A 25,674-nucleotide genomic window follows, 5' to 3' on the forward strand; every position below is an offset into this window, starting at 1 on the left:
CCGGCGCGCAGAGGGGGCGGGGTGAAAGGTCACAGCGCGGCGGCGAGTCTGGCTGGCGGCGGCGGCAGGAGGGAGGCGACTGCTCCGTGTGCACGTGTGGAGAAGTGGCGGCACCGGCACGGCGGCAGGACGCACCGCCGCCCCCTCTGGAGACGCAGGGCTGCGCTCGAATCTCGCGGCCTCCGTCAACAGCTCAGCTCCCTGCCCTAGGCGAGGAGGTCGGCTTGTGGGGTTGAGTGGCCCGAGCTGAGGGCGCGGAGAGCTCAGGGCGGCGACGACAACGGCGTTGATATCGGTGGTAACAACGGCCTCAGCAGGCGGGGAAGATGAAAGGGTGAGGAAGGGCAGCCAGACAGGGCCCGACCGGCGGGAGAGAGGGGCTGCGAAGGAAGTGAGAGATTCTGGGCCAGGACCTGGCGGAGGGAGGTTTGTGGGATTCTCTGCTCACGGAGGGGGCGGAGGCTCGGCGCGGGCTGTTGGCGGGCTGAAGGGCCAGCAGAAGCAAAACCCGGGGAACCCAGAATTTGGGCCCAGAGGACGAATGTGGGTTAAGTGGAAACCAGATCTTGCTGGGGCAGAGGGGACGAGCTCTTGTGAGGCGCCTGTGGCCTCCTGTCTGGGAGCGGACGGCATAGCCACCCCCGGCCCGCGACTCGAGTGGAGTGGTCTGGTTGTCCTCATCAGATCCAGGCTCCACACTGAGAACTGTGGTCTTTGACATCTTTCGGGCTTATTTGTACTTGGAAGCGATGCAGAAGCTTCTGGAAGGAGAAGGAATTTAAATAAAAAGCATGGAGATGAGTATTAAAAGCTAGTGACTCAACTGGATTTGGGTTGGGTCAGAGCGAGTGGAGGAGGGGGAGAGCGCGAGCACTGTAGACTTGGGGTGCCAGAATGTTCAAGGAAGTATTGTTGATCAGTAGGTGGAGCTATTGCTGCAGGAGTTTACTCTTGCCCCAGTGCCTTGAGGGGGGTCCTTGGAAGCTTTCTTCAGGTGCTTGGCAAAGTTAATATACTTTCACAGTCTCCCTCTTGGATAAAGTAAAGGATGGTTTCTCTTCGACTATTTCTATTTGAATAAGCTGTCACCTTACTCTATTAAATTGCTTATTGTTGAAGTATTCATTACATAACACGGTGTTTTAAAATAGTGACCAAGCTGTTTTGCCTTTACCCTCCTTAGAGAAAGAAATGAAATCTTAGCAATATTAAAACCTTTCTGAGATGCCTGAGTTTTTTCTGTTATAGCAAGTCAGTTAAAGAACTGTGTTTTGGGTTAAGGAACCTTTCAAATTATTCAGCACCCCTTTTGAGGATGAAATAAAAGTCAGCGTTCAGAGTCATACTGTCTAAAACAAGGGTGTAAATATTTCTTCGGTGTATATATGTGTTTGAGGTCGCAGAAGAGGTCCAAGAAAGTTAAATTTGACCCAAGGATTGTAATGTGATTCCTTACTCTGATTTTACTTTAAATATTGTGATGTCGAATTGCATGTTTGGGGTTAAAGTTTAGAAATCATGAAAATTTCACAGTACCTGCATTATTTCTCATCAGGTTCTGAAGTGTTCCAATTAGGATACTGATTGAGAGATATTGGAAGCATGTGCTGCACTTGAATCATGATTTAGAAGTTTGGCTATTTTATGTATGATCCAGTACAACTTGGCGAGATTTTTCCTTTTTTCCCGAGTATAGATACTGTCTGTACCACTCAATACTTATTTGTATTTGTTAAAGTAATAAAAATGAGGTTGAAGAGTTCCTGGTGTTGAACTTGCGCATGGATTTATAAAAGAATGCCTCCAAGGAATTATTCTGAATCAAAAATCTTTGGTCTAGCTCAGTCTACCTAGGATGTAATGCTCTTCCTGATACTAACTTGGCCATAGAAATGAGGTCAAAGAGCAGTATTATTCACGATCTACCTTCAGGTAATATACTCATGAGGCAATTATCTTTTTATTTAAAATGATTTTTTATTTATTTATTTATTTTTTGCTTTTTTTTTTTTTAGGGTGGCACCCTCGGCATATGGAGGTTCCTAGGCTAGGGGTCCAATCAGAGCTACAGCTGCCGGCCTTTGCCACAGCAACGCAGGATTCAAGCTGCGTCTGTGATCTACACCACAGTCACAGCAATGTGAGATCCTTAGCCCACTTAGTGAGGTCAGGGATGGAACCCACAACCTCATGGTTCCTAGTTGGATTTGTTTCTGCTGCGCCACGACGGGAGCTCCTAAAATGGTTTTTTATAGATAATAACTTCATGGAGGCAAATCTCCAGAAATGAGTAAATGGACAAATTTAGAGGAAACTTACAGTTATGAAATGTGTACCTTATGTCATCAGCTATGCCTGAAATGTAGAGCCCTTTAGTCTAGTTGCTATCACCTCTTAAGAGCTGCGACAGTTTTAAGATTATTGGAGTTCCTGTCGTGGCTCAGTGGTTGATGAGAGTGGCCCTAGAAAAGGCACAAAGACAAAAAAAAAAAGCTTATGTTCTTAATGGTAAACTTTTAAGACAATTTCACAGGAATAGTTCCTTTAACTTTGTAGATAAACTAACTCCCAGATAAGATGGGATCTTATATTTTTTCTTATACTTTTTTCACTTTGTAAGTCTTATCCTTACGGTGTTGGACAAGGGAAGACAGTGGATATTATTTAAAAGATTTTAAAGTCCTTGCCTTCAGAGATTTCTATTAAGTACAATGTGGTCAGTACTAACAGTCCAGACTCTTGGTTCATAAAGACCTGTGAAAATGAAACAGTGGTCCTGATTATGGGGTTTTCTGTGAAATTTTATTTGCTAAGTGTTTTATTATGTATTGAGCTGACTGAACTGTAAGTTGAATAGAAGTATCTAAAATTGGAAACAAATGCAGAACCACTAACTCTAAATCAGTCTATTCTTTAAATATTTTATATTGTTGCCCATATTTTCTCTCATTTGGAAACTTTAAAAACAACTATTTTACCTGCTTTTTCTTCATATTTTTACTTAGTTTTCATTAGTAGCAGTAGGGAATTCCATGATACTGACATATATTTGCCTTTCCTCCATAGTAGGTAAATTTTCCAGTTTTTTTTCCAGTTGTTAATTACTGCATGTGTTTATATGGTGATCTAGAAATGTGAGGTACATTACAAGATGTTGATTCCTTTGTACTGAAGTTGCTTGTTTTTATGAACTAGGGACATTGTAGGTTGAATTAGTGCATGGTAAGCGATTATTTTTGTCTCTTGTTCCTCTCTAGGTAAGGTGATATTTAAACAAGGTATGCCATAACCAGGACTGAGATGGCAATGTAATTTACCCTTCAATTGTAGCAAAGAAGTTTGAATTAGTTCTAACAAAAATGTCTTTAACTAGATGTGAATACATTGGACAAAGAAGGGAAAGTAGATAGCAATAACATAGTATATAAAACAGTGTAGTTTACTAATGGAAGTGTTAATGTATAAGATTCTGCTGTCGGAAATGAATCTGTTGAAGAACTCAGAAAATAGTGGTTACCTTTGACAGTTTATAGACTGGGAAAGGGCAAAGGAGTTTACTGAAGTGCTAGAAACATTCTGTATCTTTACTTTAGGTATTGATTACAGAGGTGTATACATATGTGAAAAACCATCACCCTCTAGGAGTTCCCTTTGTAGTGCAGTGGAAACGAATCCGACTAGGAACCATGCGTTTGTGGGTTCCATCCCTGGCCTTGCTTAGTGGGTAAGGATCTGGGGTTGCCCCGAGCTGTGGTGTAGGTCACAGGGACGGCTCGGATCTGGCATTGCTGTGGCTGTGGCATAGGCCAGCAGCTGTAGCTCTGATTGGACCCCTAGCCTGGGAACCTCCATATGCCGCAAGTGCGGCCCTAAAAAGACAAGACAAAAAAAGAAAAAAAAATCATAGTATAAAAAATCATTACGCTCTTAGTAGTGAATCTTACATTTCAATAAAACAGGTAATTTTTTTTTAAAGTTTTATTGCTGATTTTGTCAGGGGAAAATACCAAAAACAAAAAAAGTGAGGCTGAAGTAGAATTTGAGAACCTTTGTAAACCTGCAGTTCATACTCGTTGCTTCTGTAAGGCCGGTAATTTGTGGGATGTTAAGATACTGGATTTTGGAGTTCGCATTGTGGGTCAATGGTTAATGAACCTGATTAGTATCCATGAGGACTCGGATTCTATCCCTGACTTTGCTCGGTGGGTTAAGGATGTGGTGTTACTGTGAGCTGTGGTGTAGGTCACAGATGCCTCTCGGATCCCATGTTGCTATGGCTGTGGCATAGGCCAGTGTCTGTAGCTCCAATTCCACCCCTAGCCTGGGAACCTCCATATGCCACGGGCACGGCTCTCGAAAGAAAAAAAGGACCAAAAAAAAAAAAGATACTGGATTTTAAAACTTTGTAATGTCTTCTTGATATGTTCAGATCAATTCATATAAAATATAACCTAACTGTACCATAATTTTTAAAAACTCAATGTCCTAACTAAAAGAGAATGAAAGGAAAGTATTCTGCAGTAAGAGATTGATTTCACTATGCACATGAGCAGGTACAGCTGCATAAATCATAAGATCACGTTTGCATCTGTTTTTAAATATAATCATTGGATAATTTAGAAAGTATATCTGCTACCAGTACAAATGTATGCATTGGTGAGTAATGCTGTGTTGCCATTAGTGTTGTGATTTCTTCCCCCAAATTGTGGACAGCGTTGCTAAAATACTGAAGAAAACAGACTAATAAAGAATTTGTGGGGTGGAAAGAATTTTAAAGGCCACCCATATAAAGTGTTATCTTTCAAAGCTAGAGTGCTTTGCCATGCCAAATTAATGTCTATATTTAACTTTGTTTCGTCTTCTGCTTTGGCCTCTGGAAATCCTTTTCTTTCTTTTAACGACTGCATCTTCTTCGGCATATGGAAGTTCCCAGGATAGGGGTTGAATTGGCCACAGCCACAGCAACACAGGATCTGAGCTGCAGCTGCAACCTGCACAGCAGCTGATGGCAATGCTTGATCCTTAACCTACTGAGCGAGGCTAGGGATTGAACCCATGTCCTCATGGATACTAGTTGGGTTCATTTCCGCTCATCCTTAAGTGGCAAAGGGAACTCCGCCCATTTGTGTGTGTGTTTTTTTAAATGTATCAATTTACATTCCTTTTACTGGCTGTTTGTATTCCTTTGTGTCTTAACTGTTACTTACATAAACTTCCTGGTTTTTAATTTGGATATTGATTGCTTTTTGACTTCAAATTATGAAACGAAGATTATATGTTTTAGAAAATAGTGTTGAGACATTCGAAATAGTAAATATTGTCAGAGTTTTGCCAGTTTAGGACCCAGATCATTAGAAAGAAAACTTTATTCATAGAGTTGTTAAACTAGGGTAAGCAAGGAAAATATTTTGTACTTAGAAGCATTTTAAACATTTCTTATTTCTCTTTTCAGAAAAATATGAGTAAAGATATATTTGGGGACACCCCCTCACTAGTCTGAGAGTTTATTATTTGTAGCATAATTTATCTTCAAAAAGGAGACTTATAGTACAAAAAAAAATTTAACTAAAAGCAACCACATTTTATAGTTCAGTGTGCCACTAATAATAGTTAGCATAGGGTCAGTAATAAGTTACTTAACTGCCTAGCCTTCATTTCTTTGTTTTTAAAGAGAACAACTTGAACCTGAGTAGGGAAGGCCAATGATTCTTTTGCCAGTTCTAATCTTTTCGTAGTATCTTACCAGTATTATCTTGGAGTTCCGTCGTGGCTCAGTGGTTAACGAATCCGACTAGTGAACCATGAGGTTGTGGGTTCCATCCCTGGCCTCGCTCAGTGGGTTAAGGATCCGGCGTTGCCGTGAGCTGTGGTGTAGGTTGCAGACGTGTCTTGGATCCTGCATTGCTGCGGCTGTGGCATAGGCCAGCTGCTACAGCTCTGATTAGACCCGTAGCCTGGGAACCTCCATGTGCCTGGGGAGCAGCTCTAGAAAAGACAAAAAAAAAAGTATTTAATTTGTTGATAGCATTGATGAGGTCTCAAAGTGCAAAAAAAAAAAAGTGACATCATTGATTATTAATGGCATGTGTGTCAAATGTTTTGTGTGATACCAAGAAACAAAACTTTGGGATCATTTGAATTGTTCTTTTAAGCTGCTTTCTTCAATTTGCTCTTAAGTCTGCTTTTTGAGGCCTGTTCTCCCATGCCTCCCCCTCATGCCACTTTTTCTTTTCCTTCTCCCCCCACTACTGCTGCACCTGAGACCTACAAAAGTTCCCAGGCCAGCCCTCATGCCACTTTTACCTTTTACAGTGGAAGCACTATTAAGGCAATGTGCCAGGTGATAGAGTCTCATTTCATCCTCATAAGCTCTTAGATAGTATCCATAGTCTGCTCATGTATCTATAGGTATAGTATAAAACAGATACAGAGTTGGGCCAAAAAGGAAAGAGAGCTTGGTGGGTTCTGGGGGTTTTGAGTAGTTTTATATGGAAAAAAAACTTTTTGGAATTGGGGAAAAGGCTAGGCCAGTGACCACAGCTAGGTGATGAAGAGCTAATCAAATTTCATTTGATAGATTATGTACAACTTTTGAAGGATTTTATAAGCAGAGAAGTGGTCAGATTTGTGTTTTAGAAAGGTTATTCTGCCTGCATTTTGAAGTCCTTGTCTCCTTGGCTTTAGTCTTTTTCCTGTTTACTAGGCTATTAAAATTTGGGTTGAAATGATGGCCCAAACCATACTGCTAAAGGAAAGGTATAGAAACAGGTTATGAAGATAGTTGGGAGGCAGAATTAAAAGAGATTAAAATAGGATATAAGGGAGTTCCCATTGTGGTGCAGCACAAACAAATCCAGCTAGTAACCATGAGGATGCGGGTTTGATCCCTGGCCTCACTCAGTGGGTTGGGGATCCGGTGTTGCTGTGAGCTGTGGTGTAGGTCGCAGATGCAGCTTGGATCCTACATTGCTGTGCCTGTGGTGTACGCTGACAGCTAAGCTCAGATTTGACCCTTAGCATGGCAATTTCAATATGCAGTGGGTTCGGCCCTAAAATCAATCAATCAATCAATAAACTGGGATATAAGAGTACATCTAAAACTAAATTTCTGTGTTGGATAAATGATGGGGCTATTTATAAAGGTAGAGAATAGAGGTAGATGTTTTAATTTCCTATAGAGAATGATGGGTTCACTTTTTGAAGTGTTGAATTTGAGATTCCTATAGAGATAGCTAGTAAGCAGTTGAAAATATGTGCTTGGATTCAGAGATTTGGAAGTAAAAACATCAGCATTTAAGTGGTGGTAGGGAAAAGCCATAGCTGGGAGGGAACTCTCCTAATTGAACATATAGATAACTGTGGGAAATGTTTTCCAAGAATAATTTTATTCTTTTTAGGTTATAACCTTGAGTATATTGTTTCCTTGTGTGTGTTTAGCACTTCCAGTGCCCAAACAAATAATTACTTAGATTTTTTACACACCTTATACTTGTAGTCACACAGCTTGGAGAACTGATTCACACACCACTGCTTTTTAAAAATATTTAAATTATTTTGACTCACACCCACAGCATGCAGAAGTTCTCAAGCCACAGATTGAACCCATGTCACAGCAGTGACCTGATAGCTCCCTGGTAGCAATGCTGGATCCTTAACCAGTAGGCCACCATGGAGCTCCCCCACCACTGCTTTTTTGATAACTGCTGAACCTTTAGAACAGTTACTCTTAACCGAAAGCATACCTCCCATCCCACTCTAGACATCTGATAGTGTCTAGAGGCAGTTTTAGTTGTCACGGTGGGGTTGGATGGTTACTGGCATCCAGTGGGTAAGGCTAGAAATGCTGCTAAACATCCCATAGTGCTCTAGAAAGCCCCTCACAGCAAAATTATCCAGCCCAATACAATTATCAGTTGTACCAAGACTGAAAAATTCTGCTCTAAACTCTAGATGAGATGAAAAAGAGTTCATCAGTTACATTAAGGGCCTAGAGATTCTTGGATTTACTAAAACTAATTTAGCAATTCCTTGAAATATTTGAGGTTCTGCCCTATGTCTCATAGTTCAGTAGAAAAGATAAGGTTCAAAAACAAACACAGCAGTGTAGAGGCTCTGTGCCTTGGGAGAGTACAACTTAATATAGTTCAAATGAAGTGGAAATCTCGGCAGGATGACAGGTTAAGGCCACAGTTTTTACGCTGTGCTTTGATAAGTACTGAGTAGGCTTACTTTGAGGTTGAAGGAACTTATGCTTTAGAGGAATCATTCCTGTAATTTCCTTTTTTTTCCTTTTTTTCTTTTCTTTGTCTTTTTAGGGCTGCACCCGAAGCACATGGAGGTTCCCAGGTGAGGGGTCGAATCGGAATTGTAGCTGCTGGCTTACGCCACAGCCACAGCAATGCAGGATCTGAGCCAAATCTTCGACCTACTCTATAGCCCACGGCAACGCCGGATCCTTAACCCACTGAGCAATGCCAGGGGTTGAACCTGTATCCTCAAGGATAGTAGATTTGTTTCCACTGAGCCAGGACAGGAACTCCATTGGAATTTTCTTGAAAGCAAGAGTTTAGAATCGGAATACTGTCAGCTGAAAAAAAAAAAAAAAGCATCTATTCTCTAAGCCTCTTGAAAAAAGTTTTTTTAGTCAAAGGACAGAGGGCATACTTTGATCCTTGCTTAAAAGACCTATAAATTTTATGCAGAAGTCCTTGATCCGTCCACCTTAAATAAGTGTTCTGTGCTAGGTATTTCTTTCTCTCTCTCTCATCCTTGAACAGTAACGATGACTCCTTTGAGGGAAGTCATATGGTCTGGCTAATCTTGCACTATAATGGAAATTAGACATAGGTCCTGTTCTGGCTTTATTGATAATTGGCTTTCACAGGCACATCTGTCTCTGGGGTTCAGTTCCATCATCTATAAAATGAAAGGGAATAGAGCCAGTGGAAGGTTCTAAAGTCCCTTCCAGATTAGTCACTCTTAACAAGAAGTGACCAGACAGGAGTTCCTGTCCTGGCTCAGCGGAAACAAATCTGACTACTATCCATGAGGACACAGACTTGATCCCTGGCATCGCTCAGTGGGTTAAGGATCTGGCGTTGCTGTGAACTGTGGGGTAGGTCACAGATGCAGCTCAGATCTGGCGTTGGTATGGCTGTGGCGTGGGCTGGCAGCTACAGCTCCTATTTGACCCCTAGCCTGGGAACCACCATATGTCATGGGCGTGGAGCGGCCCAAAAAAGACCCAAAAAAAAAATGACCAGTTAAAATTTTGTGCTAAGGTTCACTTAAATACCCATCTAAAGTATAAAGGCTTTAAGCTTTCTCTATACATAATTTTCTCTTTTTGCTATGTAACTTTTGCACTCTGACTTTGTGTGGAAAGACCCACTTTTGTGTAGTCATATCTCCATCTTGTGGCCTTTCAGAATATTGCCACTAAGTTTTGTTTTTACAATTATGGACATAATTGACATTACCTTTAAAAGCTAGAAACATTTATCTTGATATACTAAATACTTTACATGCATTATCTCATTTTATCACACCACTTGTTTTACAAGCCACTGGTGAAGGTTTCCTACTATTCTGAACACAAAGGTTATATGAGATTTGACTAACAGACTAATCTTGTGGTGCTGACACATATTCACTAATTAATGGGCTAATGGGCTCTATAAAGTAGGAGGTAAGTAGCTGTGTTTTCCACATCTAAGGCCTTAGTTCACATTTCTATGGATGATTGTCCTAGATATCAGTCTGCCCCCTCCTTGGATCTTTAGTTTAAAAACTTTGGTATGATGATGTGTTAGTTTGTTATGGAGTTGATAAACAAGAAAAATAATATGTCACATGAATTTACTTAAGCTAAGAGAATAATTTAGTTTCTTTAATAACTGCTGTCTTCAGTTTTTTAATTAAGGCTGTGAACTCTAGTGCCAGCAGGAACCTGAAACCAGGCATGTTAGATAAATGAGTAAGATAGAAGAAATGTAGGCTTTATGTAAAAACTTCTGATTTAAATATTAGTATTCAACTTAATTTGGAAAAACAAAAAACTGCTGAGTCAAATAGAAGTGGCCACATGGCTGATTTAACTTTTAGGCCAGGAATTTGGGGTCTTAAACTGATAAATTAAAATAGTCTACATGGTTAAATTATATTTAACCTAATCTGAAGTAAGTGGTTAGTGAGTTAGTGTAGTGGTTTAAAAACCCAGCTTTCAGAGTTAGGCCAATTTGAGTTTGGGTCACAGTTCCTCAAATGCAACATTTTATATGAAACCCACTCTGATCATACAGCTTTTCCAATGGTCTATTTTACTTCTCTGTGCCTGTCTTTAGCTTCTGTTTCCCTCATTAGACTCCTTGGATTTAGAAATTTATACACACGCAGTGGCAAGTTTATTAATTAGAATTAGTGTTTAATTTGTATGGTTAATAACAAGCTATATTACAGAAGTAAAGATTCCAAGGTAGGATGTGAGAATTTGAAAAAAAAAAATTTTTTTTTTGTCCACACCCATGGCTTGCAGAAGTTCCCATGCCAGATATCAAGGCCAAGCCACAGCAGTGACAACTCTGAGTCATCAACCACTAGGCCATCAGGGGACTCCAGGAGTTTGAATTTTTAACTGGCAAAGTGATTTGGATGTATAGCCAAATTTGAAACCCTTTTTTGGATTTTGTGACACTGCTTCTCTAGATTTTTTTTCCCCTACTCTTGAAAATTGTTTCTTAGGTCTCTTTATGGGCTCCTTTTTTCCCCTAAAATTTAAGTGTTCCTTTTAGTAGTTTTTAAATGTTCTCACTACAGACATTCTTGGTAGTGTGATCTGTTCACATAATCAGAAGATATACATTATATGCTATTTATATATTCCAGGAAACAACTCTCAAAGTGATGTTACAAAAAGAAATTCTTTCCTTTTGAGTTAAATTAATGTAAAAATTTCAGGTGCCTTCTCTCTAACAATTACTTTTATCTACTTAAAAAGTAACTTTTTACCTTCAGTATTCACAGCTACATTATTTATAATAGCCAGGAAGTAAATACAATTAAAATGCCCATCCACTGGTAAATGAATAAACAAAATGTGGTATATTCATACACTGGAATACAGTTTAGCTACTTGATACAAATTGCCAACACGGATGAACCTCAAAAACATTACACTAGGGAGTTCTCATTGTGGCACAGCGCAGACAAATCTGACTAGTATCCATGAAGATGTGGGTTCAATCTCTGTCCTCTCTTAGTGGGTTAAGGATCTAGCATTGCTGTGAGCTGTGGTGTAGATCACAGACGCATCTTGAATACCACGATGCTGTGGCTGTAGTGTAGGCTGGTGGCTGTAGCTCCAATTCAACCCCTAGCTTGGGAACTTCCATATGCCTTGGGTGTGGCTGTAAAAAGCAAAAAATAAAAAAAATTATACTATGTGGAAGAAGTCTGGTTCAAAAAAAGATCACATTTAGGAGTTCCTACTGTGGGGCAATGGGACCTGCAGTGTCTCTGTAATGCCAGGCCACAGGTTCAGTCCATGTCCTGGCACAGTAGGTTAAATGATCCAGCTTTGCCATAGCTGTGATGTAGCAGATCTGCTGCTTGGACCTGATTCCTGGCCCAGAAACTCCATATGCCATGTGGTGGCCAAAAAGGGAAAAAAAATCATTTATTTTATGAAATGTTCAGAAATTGGAAGTCTATAGAAAGAAGGTAGAATTAATGTCTGGCTTAGGGTAGGAAAGGGGATTTACCTCAAATGTGCTCTAAAGGTGAATTAATCTCCATAAGAGGACCCAGGTTGTTTTGGATTTTTTTTAAATAAGCAAAAGATATCAGCAGTTCCTTTACCAATGAAGAGATGTGTAGCAAAGAAGTGCATGAAAAGATGTTCACCATTATTTCAGGGTTTGTAAACTAGAACCTTAGTGAAATGTTACTACATACCTATAAGAATGGAATAAATTTTAAAAGTTGATTGTGCCAAATGCTGGTTTGGCGGCAGAACAAGTGAAACTTTCATACACTTAACTTATGAGTCAGCATCCCCTCTCTCCTAGGTGTTTATTCAAGAGAAAGAAAAACCTATGTTCACACAAGGACTTGTACAGTTGTTTATGGCAACTTTATTCATAATCTTTCCAAAGTGGAAACAACCCAAACTATGGTGCATCCATTCAAGAGAGAAACTACTTAACACTAACAAGGAATGAACTCTTGATATGACAGTGTGATGAATCTCAAAGGCATTATGCTGAACGAAAGAAACCAAATGGCTGTGTATTGTGTAATTCCATTTATATGATATTCTTGAATAGGCAGAACTGTCCCCACAGAAAACATTAATGACTGCCTGGGATTGGTGGTAGAGCTGAACTACAGAGTGTCATGTGGGAGATTTGGGGAGTGATAGAACCATTCTGTGTCTTGATAATTGTGGTAGGTAGGTGATTATACATTATTTGTCAAAACTTAGAACTGTATGTCTAAAGTAAATGTTATGTAAACTTCTAAAAGTTCTTTTTTTTAAGCATGATCCTCTCAAGGCTGGAAAATAAAGGAACAAATGATAGTTGGTACAAACTGCAAGCTTGTAGACTTGAATAGACTGGATTAATAATGTAATAATAATTACATTAAACCTGAGCAGACTAAATATATGTCAGATTAAAAGAACAAGACTTAACATATGCTGTTTACAAAAAAAAAAAAAAAAAAAACGCTAAATGTAAGTACACAGAAATTCTCAAAGAATAGTAGAAGATACTCCATCCAACATTGATTAGAAGAAAAATGGTGTTTATATTGATGAGCAAAGTAGACTTTAAGACAAAGAATATTATAGGAAAAAGATTTAAAAGAGAAAAGGATTGATTCATCAACTCATAACAGTCCTAAATATTTATGCTTTTGATAACATAACTTGAAAATACTTAAGCATTGACAGAGAACAAAAGAGCAAGAAGGAACACTTCCAAAGTTTCTTTGAAACCAACAATCCTCATCGATAAGAAAGCCTATCAAGAATATTATAAGGGGAAACAAGGTGTTTTCAGGGTAAGACTTATTGATGTTTCACATGAACAGACTTAAAGTAAGTAGAATAGTAACTTGCAGGCAAAGATGAAAAAGGCCATCAACTGAGGTAGGGAAGGAAATTTTGCAGGGAAGATCTGATATCTAGTTTTGAATATGTTTAACTTGAGCTGTCTACTAGAGGTGCTTTGGCATTAAGGAGTGACGTCTAGGCTAGAGACAGAAATTTGGGAGTTGGCAGCATTAAATCCATAACACTATAGATTGAGGTCACCAAGAGAATGTAGATGGATATTGAAGTACCATCTTGTTGTGCAAGGCGCTCATAAAATTGGTTCTTCTCTTCAAACCCAGCTTCCACGTTTACACAAAGCATACTTTGTTTTACCATAGCAGACTGTCTGTAGTTTTTGTGATTGCTATTTGTTTGTGTTCTACCCTCTCTTTAGAATGCAGTTCTTGCCCTCCCACAAAACATACTCCTAGTCAACCTTCCCAGGATCGCTTCCATTCTAGTATAACTTTTGTATTTTCTGTACATACGCTATTACTAGCACAATTCTATTCTATATATCTGTATTTTCTACTAGGTGTAAATTCTTTTGCATTCCAGATGTTAGCACATAGGCGTTCAAATATTTATTGAAATAGAACTGATTTATGCTTTGAGTAGGCAACCATTATGATCATAGGAACTATAGAAAATTTTAGATTCACAGAATTCTCAAAATCTCTATTATTTAATTTTCTAATCATGTTCTTTTAACTTTTAATTTGGAAAATTCTTTTAACTTCTAAAAAGTTTGGTTGTTTAAAGTCAAGTTGATTTACTTTACTCTTCTACGTAACTCTTTATGTTTATGCCTGTGATACTACACGTTCTTTGCTGAATTATATTTACAAGATGATATTACTCGATATATTTAGAATATCCACATCTTAAAATAATTTGGAGCTAAGTGATCAGGATTACAGAAGTGCTCCATTTCAATCATACATATCATGTTCATAACAGTTAAACTGTATTTGAAGGTCAGTTTTGCTGACAAAGCTATAATTAGTAGACATTTTAAAATTCTGTTTCTGACATGATTACAGTCTGTTAATAAGCTTGATTAATTTATTTCTTAAATTACTACCAAACAATATTCATAATATTCTAATTCTGTTTTGAAAGGTATCTTTATATATGTACATGGAATACTGGAAGACTATATACATCTAATTTCTATGGTGATAAACTTTTTTTTTAATCAAGACAGGTGTTTTTTTTTGTTGTTTGTTTGTTTGTTTTGCTAGTTTCAATCTGCTACATTGCACCATGACCAATTTTTCTTTTTTTATGAAGTCACAAAATACCTGGTTATTATCCTTTTAAAAATTATAAATATACTTGAAGCATGGTGATAACCCAGGAATTATTCTTAAACTTCTGAAAATTTAAGTTCTTTCACTTACAGTTTAGAAGCAACTTCATAGATTCTGAAGTTTTCCTTTATTGTGGTTTACTATTAGATTTCATGTTCTAATTTTTTCACTCTTAAAATACAGACTGTCTTTTAAGTGCAGTGGAGTAATTTGTATTTATTTTACTTTATTTAATTAATTAATTTATTTTTGGGGGGAGTCTTTTCTAGGGCCGCACCCGAAGCATATGGAAGTTCCCAGGCTAGGGGTCTAATTGGAGCTGTAGCCAGTGGCCTGTGCCATAGCAACACTGGATCCGAGCTGCATCTGCAACCTACACCAGAGCTCACAGCAATGCGGGATCCTTAACCCCCTGATCAAGGCCAGGGATTGAACTCGCAACCTCGTGGTTCCTAGTTGGATTCGTTAACCACTGTACCACGACAGGAACTCCAAGTGGAGTAATTTTTAAATGGTATATTCTAAATTTAATGAATAAAATAAAACTATCTTATATTTAAAATAAATTCCCAGAGTTCCCTTCGTGGCGCAGTGGAAACAAATCCGGCTAGGAATCATGAGGTTGCAGGTTTGATCCCTGGCCTCTCTCAGTGGGTTAAGGATCCAGCATTGTTGTGAGCTGTGGTGTAAGTCCCAGAAGCAGTTCGGATCTGGCATTGCTGTGGCTCTGGCTAGGCCAGTGGCTCTAGCTCCAATTAGACCCCTAGCTTGGGAACCTTCATATGCCTCAGGTGCAGCCCTAAAAGGACAAAAAGACAAAAAATAAAATAAATTACCGCACCCAGTTTGTGGTGCACTACTAAGTTAAAGAGTAGCTTAAAGCCAAGTAAAAAAGCCAGGTAAAGAAAGACATATACTACGTAGTGTCACTTAATATGTGGAATCTCTAAACATTTTTCTTTATGTTAACAAAAGTTGGAGAGAGATATATATGTATATATGCTCCCCCTGAACAATATATCAATATCTCGCTGTGTTAATAATATAGATATATCATGCTTTATTTAAGTATCCCTTTTAGTGGATACTAAGATTTTTTTCTTTTTTTTCTTTCTCTCTTTTTTACCATTATAGAAGTGTAATGATAAACCGTATTTAATCACTTCTGCAATAGAGAGTTTGTTTTCAAAATCCACACGCATATGATGTAAGTGATTAAATAGGGTGCATTGTTTGCATTTCCCTGTGGTTGACTAATCCCTCTGTAGGCTATTACCTAGCAGTAGGACCCTCATTACCTAGTAGTGAAAGATCTACATCATTTTCTAGCTGCTTGGTTGGCATCAAATTATTTTATTTTGATTTGACACTGTTTTTTTTTTCTTTTTTGCTTTTTAGGACCGCACCCATGGCATATGGAGGTTCCCAGGCTAGGAGTTTAATCAGAGCTACCGCTGCTGGCCTACACCACAGCCACAGCAACGCCAGATCCAAGCCACGTCTTTGGCCTACACCACAGCTCACGGCAATGCTGGATCCTTAACCCACTGAGCAAGGCCAGGGATCGAACCTACAACCTCATGGTTCCTAGTCGGATTCATTTCCGCTGTGCCATGACAGGAACTCCTCTTTAAATATTTTTATCACCCACTGTTAAGATTTTTAAGAAGGCAAATAACGTATATAAACAACTCTACTAGTAATAGTGCTGGTGGTGGTAATAGGAAGAAAAATTGTGTAAATGCTATTCTGTCTTGTTGCTTTTGATCAACCTTTAGATTATGGTAGTGAGATTGTCTTGAGCTACTGAAATTTTTTAATTAGTTAATTTGTTTATTTATTTTTAGGGCCGCACCCGTGGCATATGGAGGTTCCCAGGCTAGGGGTCCAATTGAAGCTGTAGCTGAGGGTCTACACCACAGCCACAGCAATGTCAGATCCCAGCCGCGTCTGTAACCTACACCACAGCTGACGGCAACGCCAGATCCTCAAGCTACTGAGCGAGGCCAGGGATTGAACCTGCAACCTCATGGTTCCTAGTCAGATTTGTTTCGCTGCGCCACGAAGAGGACTCCGAGCTATTGAAAATTTACTTTGGGAGTTCCCATTGTGGCACAATGGGATCAGTGGTGTCTCTGGAGCATTGGGACACACATCCAATCCCAGCCTGGCACAGTGGGTTAAGGCTCTGACATTGACACAGCCGTATGATCCCTGGCTTGGGAACTCCATATGAAAGTAAATTTAAGAAGGAAAGAGAGAGAAAGAAATTTCTTTTGGGTATTCCCACTGTGCCAGAGCAGATTAAGATCCAGTGTTGTCTCTGGCAGCACTGGTTCAATCTTTGGCCCAGTGGAGTGGGATAAAGGATCTGATGTTGCCACAGCTCCAGCTCAGATTCAGTCCCTGGCCCAAGAACTTCCATATGCTGTGGGTGAGGCCATTAAAAAAAAAAAAAAAATGTCTTGTTGCCTGTGCTATTACTATGAGTCTGAAACTTTTCACTGGTTATCTCTTTTCTCATAGAACCAATTATTTTGATTAAGTATGCTTTCTTAGCAGTACTACTGAAGGTGTAGGGTGGGATCCAGAAATCTGGATTGTGAGTTCCACCCCTTGCATCTCTGATGTGTGTGGTTCCTATGTCAAATGAATAGGATATGCAAGATTTTTGCACATTTAGATTATTTTCATGGAATAACTTCCTAGAGTGGGGTTACTTGGACAAATACAATTTTTAGGTTTTTAGTACCTAGTGCTAGATTGTCTTCCAGAGATACTGTGTGTATGTACATCCTTGTTAGGGTGTAAAAATCTTACTTGCCACCCCTTTGCCAATTAGGTAAGGTGTCATCAATCTTTTTTGAGCAGTAATAAATGTCTTTAAATTTTCCTGAAAATTTTGGTATTTATGTAGAATATTCTGGCCTTTTTAGTAATTGTTATTTACTGTATTTAGACATTATAATTGTATACTCCAAATGTAAACAATTGTATGAAAGCTAGAGTTGGGATCTAGGTCGAATGACTGGAAAAATCTGCTTAAAAAATGGTGAACTAGGAGTTTCTGTCATGGCTCAGTGGTTAACGAATCTGACGAGGAACCAGGAGGTTTCAGGTTCAATCCCTGGCCTTGCTCAATGGGTTAAGGATCTGGCGTCGCCGTGAGCTATGTTGTGCTGTAGATCGCAGTCGCGGCTCGGATCTCACATTGCTGTGGCTCTGGCATAGGCTGACAGCTACAGCTCCAATTAGATCCCTAGCCTGAGAAACTCCATATGCTGCAGGAGTGGCCCTAGAAAAACGCAAAACGACAAAAAAAAAAAAAAAAAAAGTGAACTTCATAGAAATGTAAGGTGACTCATGAAAAGAGATGGATTTATCAGTCATCTAAAAAAGACTTGGTATGCTTTTAATATGTCCATCTTAACAGATGAAGCTAATTATATTTTATTGAGTACATTTTGGTTTGTTCCAGTAGCCGGATCGAGCTGGGAGATGTGACACCACACAATATTAAACAGTTGAAGAGATTAAACCAGGTCATCTTTCCAGTCAGCTACAATGACAAGTTCTACAAGGATGTGCTGGAGGTTGGCGAGCTAGCAAAACTTGGTATGATAATGGTTTTTCTTTTCTGTTCTTTTTCTCGCTGCACCCATGGCTTATGGAAAGTTCCTAGGGTAGGGATCCAACCCATGCCACTGCAGTGACAATGCCAGATCCTTAATCCATGATGTGGTTTTTCTTCTTCCCTTCATTTGTTTATTCATGTTCTTGATCCCTAGTTTTTAATATCAGCTGGAAAGAAAAAGTTAACTGATATAATTTCCTGTTTTACAAGTGAGGAAATGGGAATGATGCAAGTTCTGAAAAAAATAGAGATAAAAGACTTGAATTTTAAAAGGAAATGCTAAATATTTTTTTTAATTTAGGATTGCCTGTGTTTTTTCACATATTTAGTTTTACTCAAAAGGGGACTTAAATTCTTAAGAAGGTATAGGATGTTTTGTATTGGTTTGGTTTTTGGTGTTTTTTTTTTTTTTTCTTCCCCCTTTTGGCTGCCTCATGGCATATGAAGTTTCCAGACCAGGAATCAGATCTGAGCTGCATATGCAGCAACGCCAGATCCTTTAACCTACTGTGCCAGGCCAGGATCAAACCTGCATTCTGGTGCTGCAGAGATGCAGCTGATCCCGCTGTGCCACATGGGAACTCCAAGAAGATACAGGATGTTTTTGAGGCTGTTGATACTCAGAGAGGCTGATTAGAAAATTTAATGAGATTCGGTGATGAATAGCGATTTAGTCCTTGTGTAAGGGGATGGAAAGATTCAGTAAAATGTGTTATTCTGTCTGTTAAACTTTGTATCTTTATATTTTCCGTGGCAGCCTATTTCAATGATATTGCAGTAGGTGCGGTGTGCTGTAGGGTGGATCATTCACAGAATCAGAAGAGACTTTACATCATGACACTAGGATGTCTGGCTCCATACCGAAGGCTAGGAATAGGTAAAATTATTTGTGGTTTTTGTCTGTCATCGTCTTTAAATAAGCACAAATACATTGTTACTGTTCCTGACCCAGTAAGTCAAACTATTTCTTCTAGGAATACTGGGAAAAGGTTACTGAATTATATAAAATAAGGTGGAAAAGAGCTATTTACTTATTGGCATAATTCAGTTGAAAGCACTCTATGGATTTGTTATTAATATCCCTGTTGCTTTTTCTGTTTTTCTTCTCCCTGTAAGGGCTGTATGTGAAGATTGATTTTCTGCTAATGGTTTTAAACATAGTAGGTAGTATAGAGAAAACAAAATTTTGCAAAATCAGCATATCTAGACTTTAACTCAAATTCTGTTAGGAATCAATAAGATGTATAATTTAAAGATTGATTTTTATGAGATTACTTATTTGTTATTTGTCTTGTTAATAGGAACTAAAATGTTAAATCATGTCTTAAACATCTGTGAAAAAGATGGCACTTTTGACAACATCTATCTGTAAGTAAAGTCATTAAATGTTCTTATCTAAAGATTTAATGAATTGACAATAGAAATCTTTACTAGAAATTTAAAATCTTGTCATTTATTGTCTTTCGGAAACACCACGGAAGTAGTAGTTGTGAAGTTTGTTTTGTTTTAATTATAGATAAGGAATCGGAAATGAAACATTCTTGTTTGCTTCATTACATTGGAATGGGAGCTTCAAAGTCAAAGATGTGAAACCAAGATTAAAACTCAGGTCTTAAGAATTTAAGAAATTAATATCATTAATATTACATTTCTCATGCTATCTGTTTGCATTCTTGAGTTTTGTTCAAGGCTCCCAGTGACATGCTCATTAGTAGTATAATTTAATAATCAAAATTGGAGAGTACCTAGCTGATTGATACTTGGATTGTAAGAGACATCAGAGCCAAGGCTAAGATCACAACTATGGAGCTTTATAATACAAGTATTAATAAGATTACTTTCATTTCACTTTGGCAATGGGAAAGATTAAATTATATAATACTATTTTGAAGAATAAAAAATAACAAATTGATTATTTTCAGAATCTAGTGTGTTTTTTATTAATCAGAGATATATTCAGGCATTTTTGAGACTTTAGTTTTTGTTTCTATGGCATATGGAAGTTTCCAGGCCAGGGACTGAATCCGAGCTACAGCTGTGGCAATGCTGGATCCTTTAACCCACTGCACCAGGCCAGGGATTGAACCTGCACCTCTGCAACGATCCGAGTCACTGCATTTGGATTCTTAACCCACTGCACCACAGCAGAACCTCCAAATACTTAGTGCTTTTTTTTGGCTCGGTGGTGCTCATGACATGTGGCAGTTCCTTGGCCAGGTATCGAATGCATACCACAGCAGCAACCCAGGCTGCTTCAGTGATCCTTAAGCTGCTGTACCACAAGAAGAGTTCCTCTGTGTATGTTTTTTGATGTTCCTTTGGTCTTTGAATCATCATGATATATTTGCCAACTTTTAATTACAGGAATCTTTTCTCCCCTTGTAGTAAAAATGTTATGACAGTTAGTGAAGGTATTTTAACCTTTGTTGATTTTAAGAGTAAACACTATCTTCCACCCACCCCCCTACCTCCACCCCACATTCCCTAATCTCATCTAGTTGTTTTGCAAACAAGTTAGGTTAAGAGTTAGGTTAGAAGTGTAAACTTGTCGGAGTGGCACAGTGGTTAACAAATCCGACTAGGAACCATGAGGTTGCGGGTTCGATCCCTGGCCTTGCTCAGTGGGTTAATTCTAGGGAATTCAGCCTCTAGGACGAGTTTTGTTTTTATTTTTAATCATAGGTTCCAAACAGGCACTGTCAGATGAAGTAAGTGATTTCAACAAGGATATTTTTATCAGGGTTCTACTTCATTATGCAGCATTACATGTATATCAGTTTTATCAGTGTCATTAAAAACATTCTGAAGTTTAAGCATGAAAAGCAATACTTTATAAAGTATTTTTAACTTCATTTGTCTTATGAAATATATTGGCTTGATAATCTAGAAATTATCACAGTGAGCTGTGGTGTAGGTCGCAGACGCGGCTCGGATCCCGCGTTGCTGTGGCTCTGATAGGCCGGTGGCTACAGCTCCGATTAGACCCCTAGCCTGGGAACTCCATATGCCGCGAGAGCGGCCCAATAAATGGCAAAAAAGACCAAAAAAAAAAAAGAAGTGTAAATTTGTCATCAGGAGTTTCTCTGAAATGAATACCTAATCTTTATTGATTACTAGTATTTAGTAACTGTAAAGAGAATCTAACAAATGTCTGCAGTATTCCAGCTCCAACCAATTTGGAGCATCTGTGGGGGACACATAAAAGCTCATGGAATCTTAATTTTTTTTTCCCTAATACCTTCTTATATCTCAGGCATGTCCAGATCAGCAATGAATCTGCAATTGACTTCTACAGAAAGTTTGGCTTTGAGATTATTGAGACAAAGAAGAACTACTATAAGAGGATAGAGCCTGCAGATGCTCATGTGCTGCAGAAAAACCTCAAAGTCCCTTCTGGCCAGAACGCAGATGTTCAAAAGACAGACAACTGAACAAATTACAGATGAACTTTCTTGCACTTGCTTGTCGCCAAATAAAAGAGAGGCCCGTTGATTTTCCCCTCCCCCCTTTCTTTTAAAGCTTTCCTCCTTCCTTGTTTTGTTTTTCCTCCTTTCAAAACTTCTTTTTCCTCTAAAGTTTTTAACTTTTAAGGACTTATTAATCATGTTTGGATTGTTTTAGTTTTTTTATTTTTGCAAGGTGGTTTGATTGTAGGAAGGAAAAGGTAGAGATCTGTTTAGTTTCACAGTTAAGATATATGGTCCCAAAAATTTGGGTGTCATCTTCAATATTTTGTTAGCTTTTTTTTTTTTTTTAAATAGCATCCTGCTTTCACATTGAAGGGCAGAGCCTACAAATACTGTATATTTCAAAAGACAAAAAGAAGCAGCAGCAATATCTTGTTCTCTAATTCCTAGACAAGTTTTATGTGTTTGTGGTACTTTGGGTTTTTCAAGACTTTGTGGGATACTAATCCCTAAACATTGCCTTCACTCCACCTTTTGTCCTTCTGAGTATTATCTCAGGAGTTGGACCATTGTTATCCTTGTAAGAAATACTAAGCTTGTTTTGTTCTGTAAAGCAGTTAAGCAGTTATTTCTTCCTTCCCCGCTGGTGGCTGAGGGTGGGTAGGACAGTTTGAGTAGGTAGTGTTATATATACTTTGGTCTCCTAATTGAGTTAAACTGCTTTTTAGCTAATGAGTGGGCGGGTTGTTAGCAGGTTTATTTTTTCCTGCTGTTGATTGTTATTAGTGGCATTAACTTTTAGAGTGTGGGCTGGTGAGATTAATTTTTTTTAATATCCCAGCTAGAGATATGGCCTTTAACTGACCTAAAGAGGTTTGTTGTAATTTTTTTTCTCTTGTCTTTTTTCTTTAGTAAACCCACAATAGTTAGTTTAACCTTAAAAATGGAGTTGATGTTCTTATAGGTCAGTGCCCCTAAAAAAACCTGAAGCAGGTGTTGTCTCTTGGACATATTAAAAAATGCTTAAAGGAAACTTAAAAGAAATTGTGGCACAATAAATGGATTTAATGTCAGCTAATGCAGGCTATTAGAAGGGTGGCGACTGAGCATTTGATTTTATATGGAAGAATATCTAGACAGTATTTTTGAGAATAACATAGCTGTGCTATTGCTTATCTGTTGGAGGACAGATTTGCTTACATTCTGTGCCTATGTTAATGAGTTTAAGGATTTGGGGGAAGGGAAATTGTTAAACATATTGCTTCTATTCTTCGGAAAGTAGAACGCAAATGTCATTGTGACCTCCTCTACTGACAGGACTGGTTTATTCCAGATCATTTTCTGGCACATAGAGAGTGGCTTTGACAGGTAGATAACTTTTTGTAAGATAGGAGACATCTAAAATATTCATGTTTTTCCTCCATAGTCCCATCTCCAATATTAAAATTTTTCTAAATTGCCAGTACTGGCGGCCCAGGAAATGTTTTCATTAGACTTAAAAACAATGCACAGAGCTTGAATTTTCTGTCTTTTGACTTTAAAAGGAAGGTTGATCCATAATATTTATCCTCATGTAAATTCTGGCATAGAAGTCTCATCTCTCCAAATATGCTGAATGACAAAATTATTTTACACAATGTTTATGCACATCTTATTAAGTTCCTATTTTGAGAATGTGAAAATACAAGGTACAGTAGACTTCAACAGTCTTAGTTGAGTGCCAAGAATAATATAGAAAGGGAAGATAGTTGATGAATGAGTTTATAGGGTTCTAATCATAAGATAGTAAAATGTAGAAAGACGATGCTGGTTTCTTGGCTATCATTTTCTTAAGCAATCCAAATCTATGCTTAGAAGAGAAGTTTAGCATTAAGCACCTTTACCTTCACTGATAAGCTTCAGCTTGCTCTTGCTAAGAGAAGAGTGTTTGAGTTGCAGAAGGCATAATTAGTTTGAGGAATTCAGCCTTTTTGTAAACTTCAGATATCAGAATAGATTTTGATATGTAAATGGGTTTTGTGAGATGACACTGCCTCTATTTCTATAACCATTTCACCTGGACTATCTAATCAGTCCTATGAATGTATCCCTAAATGTGGTTATTGAAAACCGAATAGCTGCCTCATGATAATTAAGTACATATTATTTATGGAGGAAAAAATATTAAATTTCGAATTGAGTGTGTAGGCTCCCTATCATTTTAGTGTTTCTTTTCCCACACTAGTCATTGACTTTAACCTACATTGTAAATGTTTGTAAAGGGTAGATTGTCCTACATCAAACTTATATTAAATAATTCCATCCATTTATGGAGGAGGTGGATGTAGAAGAGGTAGAAGCTGGGCACTGGTGCATGTGCCTATGAGTCAGTAATGACTGAAACAATGTCCCATGTTTAGTTGGTTATTTTGAAATATAAAAATTATCATTGAGGTAAAACAATTCTATTAACTGGAATATCACAAGATATACCCACCATATTTTTCAGGACATTTTTTTCTTTGGGGCAAATTGGTTAAAATTACACTGTATGGTAATTGCATTTAGGTTCTAAAGAAAAGAATCTGCAGAGAAATCTATGCAATATATAATTTGTCCAGATTAATTTTCATTTGGGGAAAGAAGTTCTGAAATATCCTCAAAACAGTTTACTTATCAATTGAAAGTCCTCCAAAAATAGAACTATTGAAAAACCAGTATGTGGGGTGGAAAAGAAAAGCTCCCTCAGTTTTTTGGAGGGAATAACTTTAAAAATACTTAAATGGCTAAGTTTACTTGGTGCAGTTAAGATTTAAACTTGTTGATTTTAACATTGCTGTTACATCTGAAATAAACTTATGTGATGTTCTGGTAGTAATCTGTGATGTCTGGTAAATGTCAAAGAAATGTAAATGCATTGTGTATCAGCAGCTATATGTAGTCATTGTTTACTGTTGCCCATACTGTTTTATGTACTCACATTTCTTTAAGATCTAACTTAAAACTAATTAAAATAGGCCAAGTGTAATCCTCCTAATTTAGACAGACCTTTTAGAACTTTCTAGAAACACTGCCTGGTATCTACAGTTTAGTCCCAATGAGAAGGAAAAGAAATAACATCCAAAGAGCTGTCTTGCTCCTGCTGTATTTTTTCTTTTTCTCTCTTTTTTTTTTTCTTTTGTCTTTTGTCTTTACAAGACTGCATCCTTGGCATATGGAGGTTCCCAGGCTAGGGGTCTAATCAGAGTTGTTGCTGCCAGCCTACACCACAGCCACAGCAACGCCAGATCCGAGCCACATCTGCAACCTACACTACAGCTCACAGCAACGCTGGATCCTTAACCCACTAAGTGAGGCCAGGGATCGAACCTGCAACCTCATGGTTCCTAGTCGGATTCCTTTCCACTGCGCCACAATAGGAATTCCCACTCCTGCTGTATTTTGAATGCAGTTTGTTTTACATCTGATACTTTAGGGTGTGATCTAATTAGTATTGTGCATTGACTACAGGTAATGTTTATTCATTTTTATTAATAGGAAGGAATTTAGTTGAGTGAGTTGGGAATTGATTTTAAGCTTTTTTTTCTAAGTAGCAAACAAAATGAATTTAGAATTTTGTTTTTAACAAAATTAACCCAAGTTTTAGCCAAAAGTGTTAGAATTTTGCTTATCCCATTCAAGAAGCAATGGATTATCTTTGCCAGATGTGTCTTAAAATACATAATCCTAAACTATAGCAGTTTAAAACAACAAATATTCATCATTGCCCATGGTTTTTGAGTCAGGAATTCAAAGGCAGCTTAGTTGGGTGGTTCTGGCATGAGGACTCATCAGCTTACACTATTGTCAAGCCAGGGCTGCATCATCTTGAAGGCTTGGCTAGGGCTAGAGGAGCCATTCTTGAGATGGCTGATTCACTTAGTTGTTGGAGGGATTCAGTTCCTTGCTATGTGGATGTCTCCAGAGCTGCCAGAGTGACAGCTGGCAGCTGGCTTGCCCCAGAGCAAGTGATTCAAGATAGCAGAAGCCAGAGTTCCCTTTGTGGTGCAGCTGAAATGAATTGACTAGTATCCATGAGGATACGTGTTTAATCCCTTACCTGGCTCAGTAGGTTAGGGATCTAGCCTTGCAGTGAGTTGTATAGGTTGCAAACAAGGCTCAGATGCCATGTGGCCGTGGCTGTGGCCTAGACTGGCAGCTCTGATTCCACCCCAGCCACGGTGTGGCTCTAAAAAGGAAAAAGTA

At 38.4% G+C, this 25,674-nt stretch overlaps 1 protein-coding gene across 2 annotated transcripts; it reads left to right on the top strand.

Moving 5' to 3' along the window:
* NAA50 (N(alpha)-acetyltransferase 50, NatE catalytic subunit) lies at positions 1–24,554 on the top strand. 2 transcript variants are annotated; one of them, XM_005670201.3, is made up of 5 exons: positions 1–334; positions 17,891–18,024; positions 18,801–18,920; positions 19,345–19,411; positions 21,297–24,554. In XM_005670201.3, exons 1-5 carry the CDS (start codon positions 327–329, stop codon positions 21,472–21,474), a joined length of 507 nt encoding a protein of 168 aa, XP_005670258.1. In that variant the 5' UTR covers positions 1–326; the 3' UTR covers positions 21,475–24,554.

Source organism: Sus scrofa, chromosome 13 (assembly GCF_000003025.6).
Source record: "Sus scrofa isolate TJ Tabasco breed Duroc chromosome 13, Sscrofa11.1, whole genome shotgun sequence".
Taxonomy (NCBI): domain Eukaryota; kingdom Metazoa; phylum Chordata; class Mammalia; order Artiodactyla; family Suidae; genus Sus; species Sus scrofa.

Excerpts from the sequence above, each read along its gene's own strand:
- NAA50 (XM_005670201.3), top strand. Across the intron at positions 18,025-18,800 it reads TGGCGAGCTAGCAAAACTTG|CCTATTTCAATGATATTGCA; the intron begins GTATGATAATGG and ends TTTCCGTGGCAG. Across the intron at positions 18,921-19,344 it reads ATACCGAAGGCTAGGAATAG|GAACTAAAATGTTAAATCAT; the intron begins GTAAAATTATTT and ends TCTTGTTAATAG.